Source organism: Leptosomus discolor, chromosome 1 (genome assembly GCF_034619465.1).
Source record: "Leptosomus discolor isolate bLepDis1 chromosome 1, bLepDis1.hap2, whole genome shotgun sequence".
NCBI lineage: Eukaryota > Metazoa > Chordata > Aves > Leptosomiformes > Leptosomidae > Leptosomus > Leptosomus discolor.
Window position 1 is genome coordinate 47,196,902 of NC_141391.1, and position 19,230 is coordinate 47,216,131.

At 37.4% G+C, this 19,230-nt stretch overlaps 1 protein-coding gene across 1 annotated transcript in view; it reads left to right on the plus strand.

The window, feature by feature from the left end:
• The first annotated feature begins 1,429 nt into the window (after positions 1-1,429).
• SCEL (sciellin) overlaps positions 1,430-19,230 on the plus strand; it is a 42,099-nt gene continuing 24,298 nt past the window's right edge. The window contains exons 1-8 of the mRNA XM_086479780.1: positions 1,430-1,472; positions 6,818-6,932; positions 7,588-7,650; positions 7,963-8,034; positions 13,434-13,502; positions 15,328-15,393; positions 16,606-16,671; positions 18,739-18,771. Of these exons, the coding sequence (XP_086335906.1) occupies positions 1,430-1,472; positions 6,818-6,932; positions 7,588-7,650; positions 7,963-8,034; positions 13,434-13,502; positions 15,328-15,393; positions 16,606-16,671; positions 18,739-18,771 (527 nt within the window). The remainder of the gene's footprint in view (positions 1,473-6,817; positions 6,933-7,587; positions 7,651-7,962; positions 8,035-13,433; positions 13,503-15,327; positions 15,394-16,605; positions 16,672-18,738; positions 18,772-19,230) is intronic.

Sequence of the window (19,230 nt, forward strand, 5' to 3'; positions counted from 1 at the left end):
ATCAGTAAAGAAACAGGCACAGGCTCCGGTTCTCTCAATCCACTCTGTCTTAGGAGAGTGAGCAATGCACTCTATGTCTGCAAAAAGACCAGGACAACTGTGTCACCCAGAGAACCAGGAATGTTTCTAATTTTTAATGACTGCTTCTGTCACAAAAAATGTTTTGTCATGCTTCTGTAAACTTTAGTAGCCTGACCAGCAGAGTAGGTTGGGAGCTTTTCAGCTTAATGTTGTTTTCTTGGAAAATGCTGCTTTTCAAAAAGCAATCAATTTGCTAAAGAGGGTTAGTTTTGTCCACAGTCTTAAGTCAATGTTAGGATTGCTTTTTTTGTATTTAAGGGGGAATTTTTTGTCATTGAAATTTTGTTATGTTCTGCTTGATGCTTTCTCTAGGAAAGCTGATATTCAAAATCCAGTTTCAAAGCATAGCATGAAATCTTTTGAGTGGCTCAACTCCCAAATTTTATTTATTTTTTTTAAATCAGCAGTCTCAGAGGATCATTTTTTAACCTGTTTTGAGGTAGGGAAGAAGTCAGTGACTGGAAAACTACTACAGGGCCTCTGTCCTGGACCTCCGTGTTAGCTGCAGGCCACTGAAGCTGTGAGACCTGTCAGTGGGGCTGGGTGAGCCCACGTGTGCTCGAGGCACTGCTCTGAGCCACAGGCTATCATCCTACCATTAAGCTAATCACCTCACCCCATTCTTCATTACTCTGTCTTGTCCTCTGAAGGCTCTCATAACCCTGCATGTTCTCAGGGAATCACAGAATCACAGAATGGTAGGGGTTGGAAGGGACCTCTGGAGATCATCTAGTCCAACCCCCCTGCTAAAGCAAGTTTGCCTAGAGCAGGTCGAACAGGACTGCATCCAGGTGGGTTTTGAATACCTCCAGTGAAGGAGACTCCACAACCTCCCTAGGCAGCCTGTTCCAGTGTTCTGTCACCCTTAATGTAAAGAAGTTTTTCCTCATGTTGAGGCGGAACTTCCTGTGCTCCAATTTGTGCCCATTGTCCATTGTCCTGTCACTGGGCACCACTGAAAAGAGTCTGGCCCCATCCTCTTGACCCTTTAGATATTTATAAGTGTTGATAAGGACCCCTCTTGGTCTCTTCTCCCAACAAGGAGCTCCCGACAAGGAAAAGGAGGTAGAGGCAGTGCAACAGGCAGAGACACAGGGCAGGAATACATATAGTCATCACCAGGGAGGGAAAAGCTACCACCATGCCTGAGCTTTAGTTCAAAGGGGTCTGCAGCTAGTGCTAAGTCATTCCTCCCTATCAGACTAAACTTGTACGAGCAGGTGATCAAAGTGGCGAATGAACTTAAACTGTCTTTGGGGCTGATTCCTAATTTCACTGCCAACTCTCTCTTCTTTTTTTTTTCATTTTTTTTTTTAGATTCTCACAGAAGGACACCCCACTGAACAAAATGTCAGCTTTCAGCACACGAAAACAGTCTCCTAATCAAAGTGGTAATACTGAGTCTCCTTCATTTTTTGCTCTCAGGACACTTGGAGGTCGAGGCACAGTCTCCCACCTTTCTAAGCATCACCATGCCCATTGCACAGCTCCCTCATAGGGTATGCCGCCACTCTTCGGCATTGACAGGCTGGTTATTAGATTCATGGTAGGACCTGCTTCAGCAGCAAAGCTAGTGGTGGTGTTTATGGGCTTTCGCTGGCAGAGGTTCAAGCCAAAACAACACACTAGGCAGTGTAGTGTGGTGGAGCCAGGGAGCCAGGCAGTGTAATGCAAGATGGTGGTTCCCTCTGTTGGGGCCAGTGGTTGCTGTGGAAGCCTCACAGGAGCATGGCAGCTGGGAGAGGGGTGGGCAGACAGAGCATCCGTCGATCTCATCACCGTGTCTTTGACTCACTCAAGGGAGATGAGGAGAAATTGAGGAAAATTAGAATGTGGGGAGGGGAAAGAAACTCATTGTCAGACAGGATTGTTTGTTCCTCTGGAGGGATAAAGCTGCAGGAGGGCTGGAGTTCGCTTCCTATGCAGAGAAATGACCAGAGGTAAGCTGGAAACATGATGAAATTTTCCATTTCCCTGGAATCTACAAAATACTTCTAAAGACTGAAAGTTTTTGAGGTGCATGAGCCTGGTTTGGGTGGGACATGCCAGGCCTAAGTACACCAAAATGGGTGCAGCCATGGCAGGGAGTAGCTTGGCTCTACTGTGTTAAGGCCATAAGCTTTTTACTGCCAAAATAAGAAGGGGATAAGCTCCATCAGCCTGTGTTCATGTAATCTGAACTGTTGTGTCAGATCTATGTTTAATTCTTTAATTGAAATGTGGGAGACAATTAATTAGACTAGAAATGAAAATTCTACAGCAAACCCAAGGCCTCATGCATTAGCAAATTGCTTGTGATGTTTCTTGAAAAGAAAACACAATGTTCTTTGGCTACCACCTTTATAGGAGAATTCCCAAATCCCCTTGTTTGCACTACGAAATTAAGAAAGCCATGATTTCTGAGAAATTCAAGTAATTTTTGGGTAGGTGATAACAGTTTTCCTAAAATGCTATCAGAAAAAATACAATATTGCACATGCAAGGTTCATTTTAGTGAACCTTAAATATATAGAAATGTTTATGTTATGTTCATGTCATTGAAGAGTTCAGAGGAGGTTATGGCTGACAGTAGAGCACAGATTAAAATGTACTGCAGACAGTTGAAAGCATTTTTGGTTAAAACTATTAGTATGAAAGAAATGCTGGAATCATTTCCACCCCTTTAGCTGCCATCAGCTATCCTTGCTCTAGAGAAGTTTTATCTCTGGAATGCATATACATAAACTAGCATTTTTGCTACTTTTGAAAATGAACTTTTTTTTTTTTTTAAATGCAGATGATTGTACCAAATTAAAAACATCCAAGTATTTATGAGGATGGGAAGGTACAGTTTTTGCTATTGAATCTTAATTCAAATCCATAATTATCAAATGTTGCAAAGTTTTTAACTATCTATGTATGTTCATCCAAGTCCCTATTACATCCCAGTCATTGCTAGTATTATCAGTATATTCAAAACAATAAATATTTAGAGCAAATGCACTTAATATAGTCTTGTTTGCTAATTACAACTCTATTCTTGACGGTGGCTATGAGACAATGCTATTGTTTAAAGTAATGAAGGTCCTTCCTCTTCTTGGTTTGCAAGAAGTGTTTATTTTACTACATATTTTAATGAACCACTGGAGCTATGCAGGCGAGGCTGGGATGTCTTAATTTTTTGAAGTCTTTAGAGTTAAATAATATTTTAACAAATATTTTTAAGAGAAAGACTAGTTCAATTGGCAGTGAACAGGCTGATGCAGAAATCATAGACTCATAGAATGGTTTGGGTTGGAAGGGATCTTAAAGATCGTCTAGTTCCAACCTCCCTGCCATGGGCAAAGACACCTTCCACTGGATTACGTTGCTCAAAGCCCCATCTAACCTGGCCTTGAACACTTCCAGGGAGGGGGCAGCCACAACTTCTCTGGGCAACCTTTTCCTTTTCCAGTGTCTCACCACCCTCACCGTAAAAAAATTCTGCCTAACATCTAATCTAAATCTCACCTCTTTCAGCTTTAAACTGTTACCCCTCATCCTACCACTACACTCCCTGGTAAAGCATCCCTCCTGATCTTCCCTGTAGGCCCCCTTGAAGTACTGGAAGGCCACTATAAGGTCTCCCCAGAACCTTCTCTTCTCCAGGCTGAACAACACCAACTCTCTCAGCCTGTCCTCATAACAGAGGTGCTCCAGCCACTGATCATCTTTGTGCCTCTCCTCTGGACTCACTCCAACAGGTCCATACCTTTCTTGTGCTGGGGGCCCCAGAGTTGGATGCAGTACTCCAGGTAGGGTCTCATGAGAGTGGAATGGAGGGGGAGAATCACCTCCCTTGACCTGCTGGCCACACTTCTTTTGCTGCAGCCCAGGATGCCATTGGCTTTGATGCTATTGGCTTTCTGGGCTGCAAAGGCACATTGCTAGGTCATGTTGAGCTTCTCATCAACCAACACCCCCAAGTCCTTTTCTTCAGGACTGCTCTCAATCCATGCATTGCCCAGCCTGTATCTGTGCTTGGGATTGCCTTGACCCACGTGCAGGACCTTGCACTTGGACTTGATGAACTTCATGAGGTTCTCACCGGCCCACCTTTCAAGGCTGTCAAGGTCCCTCTGGATGACCTCCCTTCCCTCCAGTGTGTCAGCTGCACCACACAGCTTGGTGTCATCAGCAAACTTGCTGAGTGTGTACTCAATCCCGCTGTCCATGTTGCTGACAAAGAAGTTAAATGGCACTGGTCCCAATACTTACCCCTGAAGGAGGCCACTTGTCACTGATTTCCACTCAAACATTGGGCCATTGACTGTGACTCTATGAGTGTGAAAATCCAGCCAATTCGTTATCTGCCGAGTGGTCCATCTGTCAAATCCATGTCTCTCCAATTTAGAGACAAGGATGTCATGCTGGACAGTGTCAAATGCTTTGCGCAACTCCAGATAGATGACATCAGTTGCTCTTCCCTTATCCACCAACGCTGTAACCCTGTCATAGAAGGGCACCAAAACTGTCAGGCACAATTTGCCCTTACTGAAATCATGTTGGCTGTCACCAATCACCTTCTTATTTTCCATGTGCCCTAGCATAGTTTCCAGGAGGATCCGCTCCATGATCTTGCTGGCCGCAGAGGTGAGACTGTCTGTAGTTCCCTGGGTCTTCTTTTTTTCCCTTTTTAAAAATGGGCTTTATGTTTCGCCTTTTACAGTGGGAACTTCACTGGACTGCCACGACTTCTCAAATAGGATGGGTAGTGGCTTAGCAACTTCATCATTCAATGAGGATAGACGACTTTTTGTTCTTAATCTACTGTGGTTGTCAGCACATTCTTACAAATCTCATTTTTGATGTGCCTGTTCATTCCTTAATGGTCTCAAAGGGCTGCATCTATGCTGCTCAAAAAAGGAAAGCCAAACATTGTAGTCAGGACCAAGATACAGCAACACACATCTGTGCTATCACAGCTATGTCTCTTAAATGTTTATCACTTCTCCAGCAGCTCAGTCTTGGAGAGAGCTGGTCCAACACAGAGCCAGAGAATGTTTGCAACCAGGCAAACATGAATGATGGGTCTAGTCCTTTAATTCCTTCACTGGCCTTCTTTTATTTGGCAGTATGGATATATCTACAGTGAATTGCAACAGATAAGAGCAGACAGTTTGGGTTACAGTCAGACATACATTTTCATAATGAATTGTAACTTTCTGCTGCGGTATTTTTCTTTCATGAGAAAAATATATTTAAAAAATCAGTCTTGGCCATTGTCACTTAAAAGAAATGTTTTGGTGCTTTATTATGATTTGGTCTTCCACTCACTATTTGTCATTTTTCATGTTATAACTACAGTTGAAGTTCTTATATTAAAAGCAATTTACATTTTCTTGTAAATCACAGCAGAATGACAAAACATGGCTCTGACAAATGACATAATACTGACTGCATGTATTTTCTGTGAAGTGTGGTCTTTTGATACACAATCTTTATAGTCACATGTCCTTGCTGAACACCAGATAGCGATGTCTTCTGAAATCTGGTCAGTGTTGAACCTGAACCCCTTTTGCATGGGTGCTCAGAGAGTGAGGAATTCAAGGAAAACCCAGGAAACTCAGTATTCTTCATCAGTCAGTTTGTTGATTAATTGGATGCTGTTGACAAAGGTTTTGCGTATTTAATGCTTCACCTTCTCTGGGAAAGTTTGGGGCAAGTATCACAATTAAAAAATGGAGTTTCTATTTGGGCTCAACATCTAGTCTTCCATTTTAAAGGTTGATGTTAAAGTGGCACAACAACATTCCCTGTCACCTCAAACAGGCTGATGATATGAAAGTTAAGTGGGAAGAAAAAGAACTAAGAATACTGGGCAATAGTCATTGAATATTTTTTTTGCTTCTAGGCCAAACTCCTCATAAAAGAAAACCAAAGGAGATAAATATCAGCTTTCTCATACAGTGAGGAATATATATTCTCACAAATCAAGTGAACATTATGTTGTTAGTTCCTCAATATACTAAATATCAGATGGGATATGTTGGGAAAAGATAATTTAGATTGTTTTCACAAGTAAATAAGGCTTCCATGTTCATACAGTGTGTTAGTGTGCATGTCTGTCTGTCCTTCCTAATAACCTTTGAAACCATACAACAATTTCAGTTAAATCTGATGTAAATATATAGATCTTAAAGGTATTGCTTTTATTAAATGTTCAGTCAAACTAGATAGCTGGTTAGAAAAGAGTCTCTGTTATTCGGCCACTGAGGAAAAAGCTTCAGAGGGTGTCTGACCCTTCTGAGAAATGTGAAAGTCCCCACGTGTTGGGCTGGATGCAGGGGGAGGACCGTGTGATCATCTCAAGATCAGCTTTCATTAGAAATTTGCATCCTGTCACACATCTGCAAATACAAAAACCACAGACAACACCCCAGGAAACAGGATTCATTAGTTTGACTTTCTGTTGTACGTGCATTTCATAATTCCTTTATCAGATCTGTGATATTTCTTTACATTAAAAATATATGAAGCTGTTTCATATTAAGGATGAAAATTATTTTAGTTTGGTAAACTGGGCTTCTACAGTCCGTTCAAGGTTGAAGGGATTAAGCCACAAACTTTTCAAGGAAATGGTTTGCACTAAACAGGAGTGATAGCTGAAGATTCAATTTGTGCTAAACTTTTACATACTTCAGCCTTTCTAATAGTACTTCAAGTTTCCCAAGTTATCCCATATGTTCATTTTCAACACATTTCTCTGCATTTGCAGATAAGAGTCCCTCTGTTGCAATTAAAAGCAGACAACAAGCTACTCATGATATTAATAAACGACGGACCCTTTTGCAAGATAACAGCTGGATAAAGAAAAGGCCTGAAGAGGAAAGGTAAGAAAGATATGATTGACATTTATTCTGTATTTAGTTCAGTATGCCATGTATATTTTCTTGGAGTGTCTACTTTTTCATGAATGGTATCGACCAGAATTACGTAAAGTTAATCAAATAACTGTTATTTGTTTATCTTGATGAGGTATTGATTGCCTTTTGGAAGCATTTGTTTGCTGGACTTTTACTGAGTATGTTTTTCATTGGGGCTTTTGAGCACTGAGCATTTAATGAGATGTCAGGCTTCTGCACTACAAGAAAAATCCTACATTTCATATATTTAGGTTGCAAGAATATGATCTGACTTTTTTTTTTTACAAGCATGAAGATTATAAATTTTGGCAAGTTCTTTTAAGGAGCTTAAGTCAGAATCAGTTGAAATTTACTCTAATGCAAACTAGGACTTGTATTATAGTAGAAACTCCACCTTGACACCAGGCCCTCATTATCTGGTCCATTAACAGTACATAGGAAGAGAGAATCCTTGCTCCAAAATATCTGGAGTCATCTAGTGCAGAGATCTGTAGCTGGTGTGATTATGGCAGTAGCAGACAGCTGTGAAATCTGATGGAGGAAAGAAATCTTTTGCCAAGAAACAATTTTCTATTTTTAGTATTCAAATTTTAACTAACCACTATTTTTCTTTTGCTTGAAGTGCTGATGAAAACTATGGAAGGGCTGTGCTTAATCAATACAAATCCCAAGATAGCCTACACAGGTACAGTAGAGTCTCTGAATCACTGTTCTAATGATATTGCCAAAGAAAACTGAGTACCCTTTTACTCTATCCTGTTTATAGCAAGAGCTTGCTTTTTTCAGTTTTAGTCTATACATGTCTCCACTGTAAATCTGACTCCGATGTCAATAGTTGTTAAGTTGACCATTGCAGTGGTGCAGGGTTGGATCTGTTGACACCTGGATAGCCTGAAATCCTGTATGATACCTTAATTTGAGACATATATTGTTTTATTGGTGATGAGTTGTTTAATCAAAGCAGTAACCAAAGTTGCATTTCTAATCTTTTTTATAGCAGTAGCACAAGTGAAAAGGAAGATCAGAAAGCTGTACTTGGACGATACAGGTCTGATACTACGTTGGACAGGTAGGGCTTTTTTCTATATGTATTTTGTGATTCTCAAACCTGTTGAGAGGTCTTAAAAATTAAAGCATGAATGAAATCAGTGAGTTTTAAAAATTTTGTTATTTATTAAGCTTCTAAATAGAAGACTTTGAATGATTTTTGCATGGCAGCAAATGGAAATGTGATTTGAGAAAAGGTTCTTTTGACATCTTGCTCTTCTTTTTCTGTATCAATTTTGGTGTATTCTTGTCCTCATAAATATAAGTATCTCTGCACAGATGACAACTACTCCTCCCCAAGTTCCTGTTTTTCAAACTTTAAGTCGAAGTGCTATCTCCAATAGTTAGGTGCAACACGGCTAAACTCCTAGTTCTTTGCAAATCCTTACTCATACTTCATACCATGATCAGTACAAATATCAGAATCATATGCTTATCATACAGGTGCTTAATTTGAATGTCCTTTTCAGCCTTGACCTCTGTTGAGTTAAGACATGATCATGTTTGTGTTTGCAGATTCTTTCTGCATTATGTCTTCAAAATTCAGGCCCCATTAACATCAGATATCCACAACATGCCAAGGCTATGAGCACCAGCACTCAAATAGACACTGTGGGAAAAGTGCACTCATTTGGCTGGATCTTAGCACTGTGTTATTTTGTTTAATGATCCTTACTTCTGTTGTAAGAAATACAAAAATTGTTATGCAAAATTTACCTTCATCATAGAAGTCTGGAACAGAATAAGCTACAGAGCTGTATGATGTCATCCCTCCATTGATTCTTCTACAGGCCAGTGAACCTTGATGTATTTGTTCACTCATCACAAGGAAGCCATTCTGTAACTTCAATTCACCTGTTGCTCTTCTTTGTATCTTTTGTGTTTCCATATTGGTCTTTTTGATCTGGGTGTCCAAATCTCCATGCAGGTATTTAAGATGGGCAAACACCTTGTATATATAGAGGAGTATAATAATGGCTTCTGGTTCATTTCCTATTCCTTCCCTCATACCTCATATTGAACTTGCTCTTTTGAGTGCTGCTGAGAATTAAGCTTTCATTTTCACAACATTATCTATATAATTCCAAGACCTCTTTCCTGAGTGATAGTAGCTGGTTCTGAGATAAATTGTTTTTCTCAGCAGGCATTACTTTGTATTTAAGAAAAGTGAATGTCTTTTAGACATTAGACATGCCGTTTTAGAAATCTGACATGTTAGCAGTTGACTTCTGAAAGCCTTGCCAGTCAGCATATGTTTTGACTACCATGAGTTAGTGTCATTGGCAAGCAACATCATCTCACTCTCCTTCTTTTCCAGATGACTCATAAACATATGGAAAACCAGGTTCTTGTACAGATCCCTCCTTCCACTCTGAAAATAGTCGTTTATTCCAAACCTTTGATTCTCACTTTTTAAACAGTTATTTATGCATGAAGGACCTTCTCCATTACCACATAGGAGATCAGTTTATTTAAGAGACCCTAAAGCAAATTTCTGTGAAGCCCTTTGGAAATCCAAGTTGAATATATGAGCTATGTCATTCTTATCCACATGCTCATTGACTTAAAATAATTTTTAAGTCTTAGTTTTCATGCATGGTAGCCTTGATTAGAAGTGATAGGACAATTCCAGTTTCTACAGTGTCACTGAGCAGCATTATCCTTTTGTTTCTTATCTATCTATGCCTTTTTGCTTTATGCTCAGATATTGTCTGAATTATTTTAGGTTGTAAGCTGACTGTCTTTGTGGTGTTTTTTTTTTAAAACACAAATACCTAACAGAAAAGGTTCTTAATATGCAACAAATGACAGAGAACGCAATGAATGGATTATAGGTGTGAATATGCACTTCTGATAACTGATGTGGAGTACGTCCATAAATGGAGTGAATAATGAAGGTTGTACCTTGAAATTATCACAATGAGGAGGTCAAAAGTTGTTTATTTTTCCTCACACATCACTGGTCTTCTCAAAACTGGAATATAGCCATTCCAGGATTAATTTGTGCACACCCATTGCCAGTAGGCACTTCTAATAAGGGATGACCACGTGTTCTGCATCTCCTCAAACTTGCAACCTAAGGCATAAAAGGGTGTGGTGGTGTATTTTCTCTTAGCACCTTTTTGTAGCCTGCAGTCAAATTTGGTACTTCTGCTTCTTCTGTAAAGGATATTTTCCACCAGGTACAATTCCCTTATTTTCTTATAAATTATTTCTGGCAAGCGTAACATAGTATAGAAGTCTCTAAGCTTAGAACAGACCAGTTTGCAGAACAACTACGTTGTTTAGTTGCCTGTGTGGAAAAGAAGCATTCATTTTTAAATTTTTTTCTGTTCAAAACTAAAAGTCAGAGTTGAAAATGGGGAGTGTTCCTAGAATGTAGAATAAAGCCTAAAGGACTGCTCCTAGTAGACAGTTCTTGAGAAGAATTACCTTGGTATTGGAGATCTCTCAGAGATGTTTACAGAATTATTGTAAGTTATGTTGTCTATATGGAAAATAATTTTTGTCTAGCTAAGATGCTGCAAAATAGTAGTCTTCTATCCTGCAAAAGGTCTTTAGGAGTTACCTGTTTTCAAGCCAGATACTGGAATGAATGCCTTTCCACAATTCTGCTTTGCTTCTCTTCTGGCCATGACTGTAATATTCCAAAAGACAAGGAGTTAAAGAATTTGCATCCAGCTGGATGAATGTCTTTTCAATAGCTAGTTTTCAAAATGGGAAAATAGTAATTGAAATTCTAATTTAAAAAATCCAAACCAAAACATTTCAGGAGTATAGGCGTAATTTTGAGTTCTTCATTGCATGTGTAAATGTGACAATAAACGTACCTAAAAGCCATATTAAGTACAGCTTTTTGCTTCCTGGATACTTCCATATCCATGTTTGAAGAAGTTATTGTTTGATAGGAATTTTGCCTAACCCAATATCTACAAAATTTGAACATCACTTCCAGTATTAAGGACCTGGGAGAGACGTTGAAGATGACTACATGCAATTGCATCATTGACTGCGAACACAAGAAAATACCAAACAATGTTAAGTTGTTAACAGACATCCATAGCTTGATGGCAGTAGGTGCACATGTACCTGTACTGGCATGTAGATCTACACATCATAATTCGGACAACAATTGCATTGTGCAGATGATCTTAGACAGCCTTTCTGGATGGGAGGAAAAAATTTTATTTATCCTTTTATTTCTCTCTTGTTATTAGCAAATAACTAAATATTTGACAAAAGATGGGAGAAAACTTAAAAATCAGATAGTGATGATGAAAATTACATTGCTATTTTTCCAAGTACTAAAGGCTACTAAATCCAGAATAGCTTTCAGGAAGAATAAATCCTAACTGCATTTATAGCAATTAGATCTGAAGAGATGGAACTGAAGAAAATGAGAGACTTTAATTGTCCGCTTTATTAATAATCTAATCCTTTGGAATGGTAGAAATTATTAGAAAAGGAACTGAGAGCAAACCAGAAACCACTGTTCAGTCATGGTATGAACCTGTTTTGCACATCTTGAACACTGCATGCAGCATTTCACTTATGTGAAGAAACTACCATAGAACCAGAAAAAAATGAAGAGGAAGGTGAGAAAGGATGATCACAGGGATAGAATAGCTTTCATATGCGGAATGTCTGAAGGGACAAAGATCCCTCAGCTTGGAAAAGAGTGATACAGGGAAAGTAAATAAGGAAGGAGTATCTTCTGTTTGTTGCACTGTAAAAATGAGGAGATACTCTATAAAATGTTTAGGTAATGATTTAAAGAAAAATAAAGAAAAAAAGAACATTTGTTTTTGACTTAGCACTTATATGAATTGTAGGAGTCACCACCACAGGATATTGTGGAGGCCAGAAATTTAAATTGGTTCAGAAAAACGTTAGGTGGGTAACTGGATTATTGATCCAAAGGTGTCTGTTGGAGACAGCAACCTGGGTGCAAGCAGAAGATATTCTTTGACCACTGCTTATCAGAAGCTTAAAAGTTGCACAAGGATAAGTTAATATTATACTTGCCTTTCTTCTTTCACTTTTTTCAAAGCTTCTGCTACATTGGGCAGCAGTGGAGTAGGATGCCAGATGGACCCTTTAAGTCTTTAAAAAGAGCAAATACAGAACTACTTAAAGTATTGGGCTGAAGTTTTGAATATACAAAATGAAACATGAAAGAAATGCTGGTTCATTGGATAGTTGTGAATTAGAAGAAATGCTCATGTTTGCATCCGCAGTAATACTAGCAAGTTTGGTGAGACCTCTAGTGATCTTTCGAGTAACTGTAACTGCCGGTCACAGTCACAAACTGCCTGTGACATGAGATGTTTGCACAATCAAATTTGAGATTTGGAAAAGGCATAGAGCACGTGTTGGTGCAGATTGTGTTCCACAGCTCACTGGAAGGCTTTTTATTAAATACAACAGTATTCTGTGATACTTGGCTGAAGGCAGGATATAAAAAATTTCGTACATAATATTAGATCATAGTTCTAGGATTATTTATATTGTATCTATAGCTTCAGTTTATAGATGGGAATAGATAACTAAAATTAAGTCATTTCTGTATGTAAATGAGTTGTAGCTTAAAATGTGTTTCAGCTGGTTTAACCAAATATTTAAGATACCCCTCTCAACTTAGTATTTGTAACCTATGTCAGTGTACATCACTTTATATTTGAGCTTTTCAGAGTCCCCCTGTTCTTGTTAAAGATGTTCCATATAAGGGAGGAAAGTTGAAATAAGTACTTAAGCTGTTTCAGCTGCAATAGCTACATGGTGCTTTCTGTGAAAATTAGGAAGGGTTTTAGGCAACTATAGAATCCTTAAAGGGCTTGAAAAATCATGTGGTTCTTTCTTAGTGTAAATTTCATGGCTTAATAAAATCATTTCAAGCACAAAGAAGCTAACTTCTTTGATAGATAATATTCCTGTGGGTCACTACCATGCTTTCTCAGGGATTTTACACCAGAGTATTTTCAAGTCACATTGATCCCTAAAAGCTGTAAAGAAAATGAAGCTGTTGCATCTCTCAAGGTATGGTGAGGGAGAGGGAAAGAAGATAGTTTATGTACTGCTTGACTAAACATTGCTTTCTTTCTAGTATTCTGATCTCATTCAAAGGAGTTGTAATAAATCAACTGTTAACAACAATGAGGCTTGTTACAGTATATCAATTAGTGTTTGAACACAACCTTTTAAAATAGTTCTTTTTCAGTGAGCTACTTAGACTCTTCAGCTATTAATATACTAAATTTATATTAATTAAGCTTCTGTTCTATACCTCTTTTGATACTGAGGTGTTTTTAATCTCTACACAGAGCAAAGTGATACTCCATCTTTTAACTTCATTGAAATAGTTTTTTTAAGTAAAAAAAAAATCTAGAATGTGTATTATAAATAATTTCCGTGTTTCTGCAGAATTCCAGCCAGAAGTGATATTGATAAAATAAATAAGTCCCCAACTCTGAATAATAAGCAAAGCAACAGGTATGAGTTTTGGAAACTTTATCATTAAATCATTATGTATCATCATTTATCATGTCATTTATGATGCGTTGTCATCTAAGTATTATATATTATCATAACTTTTCATTACATGTGCATACCAAGAATATATTGAGAAATTATTTGTATGGCATATGACCAAACAGTAGGCTTAATTTCACCACCTGACATCTGGAATGCAGATGTTTTTATCTAGATTATCATAGACACTTTTTATAGTCAGTGAGGAGAAAAAGGGTCTTTTGGAGGACAATTCATCTCATGTCTCTCAGATATTTTCTTTGGAATAAGAGCAATTTTCCTTAAAAATATCTCCATATAGATTAAAAGAGAGACTACTACTCAGATTACACATTTACTCAGCACAGCAATTATTCAAGAAACACAGTATTTTAAATACAAAAGAGAAAGTATAAGACTTTTGAAAACAGTTCAGTGTTGTGGGTGTGTTCTAGAGCTCTACATTTCTCTGCACGAATTCTATCAAATACAATATGTGTTTCTGAGGACAGACTATATGAAAAAATTCTAATTAAGATTTTCAGTGGAAATGCCATTAATCATTGCCAATGGAAAACTTGAGTACCAAAACATAAAAAATACTTTTTTGATAGACAGGCTAACTGATTTTTCCAGTTGAAAGCTTTTCTTTTGTCAGAAGGTCAGGCTTTTGTTTAAAACAGGTTGAAACCAATTCTTAATTTAAAATAAGCACAAAATTTTTGACATGTTATTAAAAAGTTGTTATGAGTCAGAGATGGCCGCTTTGTATATGTAATATGACTATACAACACTGAAAATTTATTTTCGAAAGAACTTACAGCTCTTACCTAATTGAAATTTTTATTTAAAAAATGAAAGTCAGAAGAGTCCAGCCACCATGCTTATAAATGTAAAGGGACAAATACATCACTTCGTGCCTTCATCAATGTCAGTAGTGTTCTATCAGTAATAAATTACACTGAATATAGTTGCTAGTGAAGACTGAGCACAGCAATTAAATCATCTTGCAAAGCATTGCGATATTAGTCTGAAAAGCAAATGAGCATCTCTGGCATTTAAAGTTCAAGTGAGGTCATTCTTTTAAATTATGATTTTGCACCATTATGTTGTAAATCATGGTGATGATGACACATGAAACATCATATAAATTGGATTTTATATTATTTTGTCCGGATACAATTTTTTAATAGAGCTACCATGAATTCAGAGGTGGGACTTAAGTGAGGCTTAAACGGTATATGCTTTTTCCTGCCAGAGAGCTATAAAATGATTTGTAAAGCTCTGCTCTTCAGTTATTCTCATTACATTAAGAATTGCAGAGGACAAGACAATAACTTTTTGACAAACTTTATGAGAAAAATCACTGGCTTGGAATTTATTTAGTTAGGAGTAAGAAGAACACTGGCTCCTTTTACAGGCATATCATAAAATAGAGCAGCATTGTCATAATTGAATAAAACCCATAAAATTTAAGTATGAAAAATAAGAATATTAATATTTTGGTGGTTGGAGACTGAAGTGTAGGTACAGAAGTAAAGATTTTGAGAAGTCAGAAATTACTTTGGATATCATGTAAAAACACATCTGTTCTCTAAGCTTCGGAATCCCTTAAGGTGTCCCAAATCTTGTATCCTTTGAGGTATTTCCAAAATTTCATTTGGCATATATAAACATAGTCTTACCAGTTACCATACAGAGTTGTATCATTCTGATAGTAGAAACATGATTTCCTAGCATTGTTTTTTTTTCATTTAAAATTATACACTTATTGAAGATAAATTAATTAAGTATATTTCCTCAACAGACAATCTTGGACTCCTAATGCAGCATCCACAAACACTGCTGCAACTTCTCCAATCAAGAAAAAAAGGTATTCATTGCCACCATTGCTTGGTTGCAGAGGATATATAGCACTCTATTAAACCTCAGTAATGTATCACAATTACATAAAAAATATTACTAACTTTCTCCTCTAGCGCACTCTAACTGCAGCAAGCTTCAAGAATTAAACTTTCACATGCTCTGGCTTTCTGCATGGCAGTACTGTGTTGCAAGGTTGTCTCTGTAGAGCCAGTCTTGTGAGTCCAGTGGACATCGCACAACAGATGCTAACTCTTTGCTGCAGCCCCTAACTCAGCTAGCATATGCCTTTTCAGTGTCTAAATTTAAGGCATTGTAGCTCACTGTAGTTGCAGGCAGCTGAAATCTCTGATGCCAAAGTTGACCCTGTGCTGTTGTAGTATGTATGAACCACATGATTTTCTTCATGATATTGGCTTTAAAATTTTGGATTTCAGATAGTATTATCTAGGCAAGAATAAAAACAAGGTAGAACACAAAGAACTACATTTTTAATTTAAGATGTACCGCTGGTGATAGCCATATTTTTATGCACACTTCCCAGCTGCAAATTCTGTCTGTTTGTGATTTTCTCTTCCGTATTTCATGCAGAAAAATTGTGATCAGTAGAATTATGAAAGTAGAAATTAAAATGTCAGCGTTTTTGTATTAACAGCCCTGCTTGTTTGGTGGAAGTTTATGGTGTTTTCAGCCCAGCAGTTTTCTTCAGGCTCTTTGAAGATGTGAAAGACCATCACTGAATTGCCCTGTTTGTGGTGCAGTTGCTTTTTCCTCACAAACAATTGCTGGATTGATAGCTTTGAGAGAAAGCAAAAAAAAAAAAAAAAAGAACTGAAAGTGCTTGTGATGTTTACGTGACCTCTAATACCAGCCTGAATGTGCTGATACTTGACACCCTTTCCTTTGTGAATTTTATCTGGTTGCCCTTCTCATGAATGATCCATTTATTTGTGCCATTCAGGTTGCATTAAAGACCACCTAGAGTCAAAGAATACATTTTTCACAAGAATAGTTAAAATTACTATACGATTTTCAATTCTTTTCAGTTTTCTGGGAAAAAAAAAGGGTCTAAAAAATATCTGCATGCAGTATTTCAAAATACCAATAATTTAAGAAAAGTTCCAGGTATTTCTACATCACTTCCAATATTTTAACGTTCATATGCTGTTCAGTCTGATAGCATTAAACTAATACTTAAAAACTTATTTGTTAACACTAACAGGCAATCTTGGATGCCTCCCCCAGTTTTGAGTAATAAGACCACGACAGAAACAGTGGAAACCAAACAGTAAGTACTGATGATCACTATTTATTTCCTAATTCTTGTCTAGAGCTTATTATGGGAGTAAGCCGAAAGAGCAATTCTTTGAGGGACTGAGTTTGATGAGTAAGATGGCATCGGAAGAGAAAACATCCCATGCTGAAATATTTGTTTGGGCTCTTAGCAGCTTGATGCCCAGCATTGACTGATGTCTGAGTATATGACGTGCCAGTGACTTGAGGTTACATAAGTGCTTCCAAAATTTTTCTACAATGCTTGTGTGCTTTCTTCATGGCTTTTCTTTGGACTGTTCGATTTAGCTCTCCACAAGACAAATGTGCTAGAGAGTAACTAGACACAAAAGCAGGAATCTATTGGTGTCATTTGGTCTGACAGCCAGGGGCTAACCCTGATCGCTTTTGGTTAACAGTGTGGACAAATCCTCAAGACCTGCTTAGTCATCTCTCAGTAAGGAGTCCAAGAAACTGGAAGAAAAGCTCAGGCTAAAGTTACTTAAAGATGAATGTTTAGTGTTTATTTCTGAAGTTGTCATTGCTTTCTGGCAGATCAGAAAGAGAACAGAGAACATTTCTTGTGCTCTCATCTAAAAGCAGAATATGGATGGTTCACAATACTAACGAATAAACTTTCATTATATTCTTTGCTTAGGTACCCTATTGGCTGCAGCATGGTCTTGTGCTTCCTTAGTTTTAATCTGGGAAACTTCAAACATGAGTCTCATGCATATCAATGATGAAAATTGAATGAAACAGAAATGAATGGATACATTGTCATGCTAGGTATAATTCCTTGGTAGACCATTGCCTAGGGAGTTTATGGAAACTGTCACTGGAAGCTTTAAGATGAATCCTTAAAACAAGTTTAGCAATTATTTTTAATCTTATTCTGTGTTTACTACTGTCCATCCATTAGGCCAAGATTCAAAGTCACTCACCACGCAGCAGAAAGATAGCTCCTAGATGCTAATGTTTATTCTCTTTTAAGTCAGTGCTTACTAGATATTTTTAATATGTCAACTGTGAGGAATTTAACTGGCTTCATTTCAATATCTCACTATGATCATGGTAATTTTGAAAGCATAGGATAGGATGCATACTCCATATGGCATCTGCCCAGCTTCCAACAAAAAGCTGCGATTTCTGTGTCCTTCTCAACGCTAATTATCCAGTTACTCCTCTACTCTCATAGTTCAGACAAGACTGAAATACAGGCATATTCTTTCTGGAGCTTTCATGCCCTTCCTGGATCATATAACAACAATATTCAAAGGACAATTGGTTAAACAGTGATAGGCATTGAAAGATTAACTTTTTTGCCTTTTAAAAGTGCTTCGAAGATGTGAAAGTTATGTCAAATTGTGAATATTACTATAACTAATAATAGCCACCAAAGGGAAGCCTTTTACTTGCCTGTGAGTTTCAGGAAATAAAGTGCTATGCATAGATGCTAATAACTACAGTTTTAAAAGGTCAGTATCAGTCTTAAAGATGGGTGGAGCAAAGAGCTGTGTCTTTTCTTCAAATATGAGAATGGCTGATTGTTCTGCTCTCCTCAGTTCAGCAATCATGGATTTGTGGGGGTTTTTTGGTCAGGGTTTATTATTTACTGACCTTTTCTGATTCTGAGACCTGATTCGAGCCTTCTATAGTCAAATGTGACATGTAAACTTCTAGAGTGCTTTGCCTTGGTTCCAAGCTGATTAAGCACTCTTTAAGGAATACTTAAAAAAAAATGTCAGTTGAAGCTAAGAATATAAGCAGCTCACTGTAGTTGAGTTTTTTGGTTGTGAATTGTGTGCTGAAAACAAAACACTATTGATCAGAATGATTGACTGGAGAATGTTAATTGAAGATTACTGTCTTAGTAACATATAAAGAATATGATTAGAATTTAGTATTACACTACTTGAGTTAAACATGTTATAGTCCACATTAAGAAACAAAGAAAGACACTGCCTTGGAAGGAGGAAAAGTAAAATTAATTGCTGTTGACTGATCTAAAATCTTGCAAAGTGCTTTGATACTAGCATTTTGCTACTTGTTTTCTGAAATGTTTACTCTTTTCTTTCTCTAGGACCACTTCAGAAAATTCAGAGGCTGCAACAACGTATGTCTTGTTTACTTTGCTTCTTAGTAGATTTAGAAATGCAACATACTCCCATGCATAAACCTTGATTATTATTTTACATTATTTATAATACAAAGACTGTATAATTTACCTGGGAAGGTTCCTCCATAGTCAATGTCACAGAAGCGCATGAAGAAGACTTCCTTCATTGCAGAAATGTAATTATTTTCACACAGCTTAGAAGACTGCGTTGGAAATTTATTCAAATTGAAAATATTTTTCAATTTACCAACTGTAACTGCATAAAAAATTAAAAACTGCTTCATGATTTTAGTTATATGCTCTAAAGAGAGAGTGAAAAAGAAAGCGTGAGCAAAGCGAAGAAAAAGAAAGTGGTAAATAAAAAAGCCATGCACATGCGAAGGCCTGTAATAAAAGGGATTAGCATAAGATGAATTGACATAAAGTACTCTAAACTTACTCGAGTGTCTGCAAAGG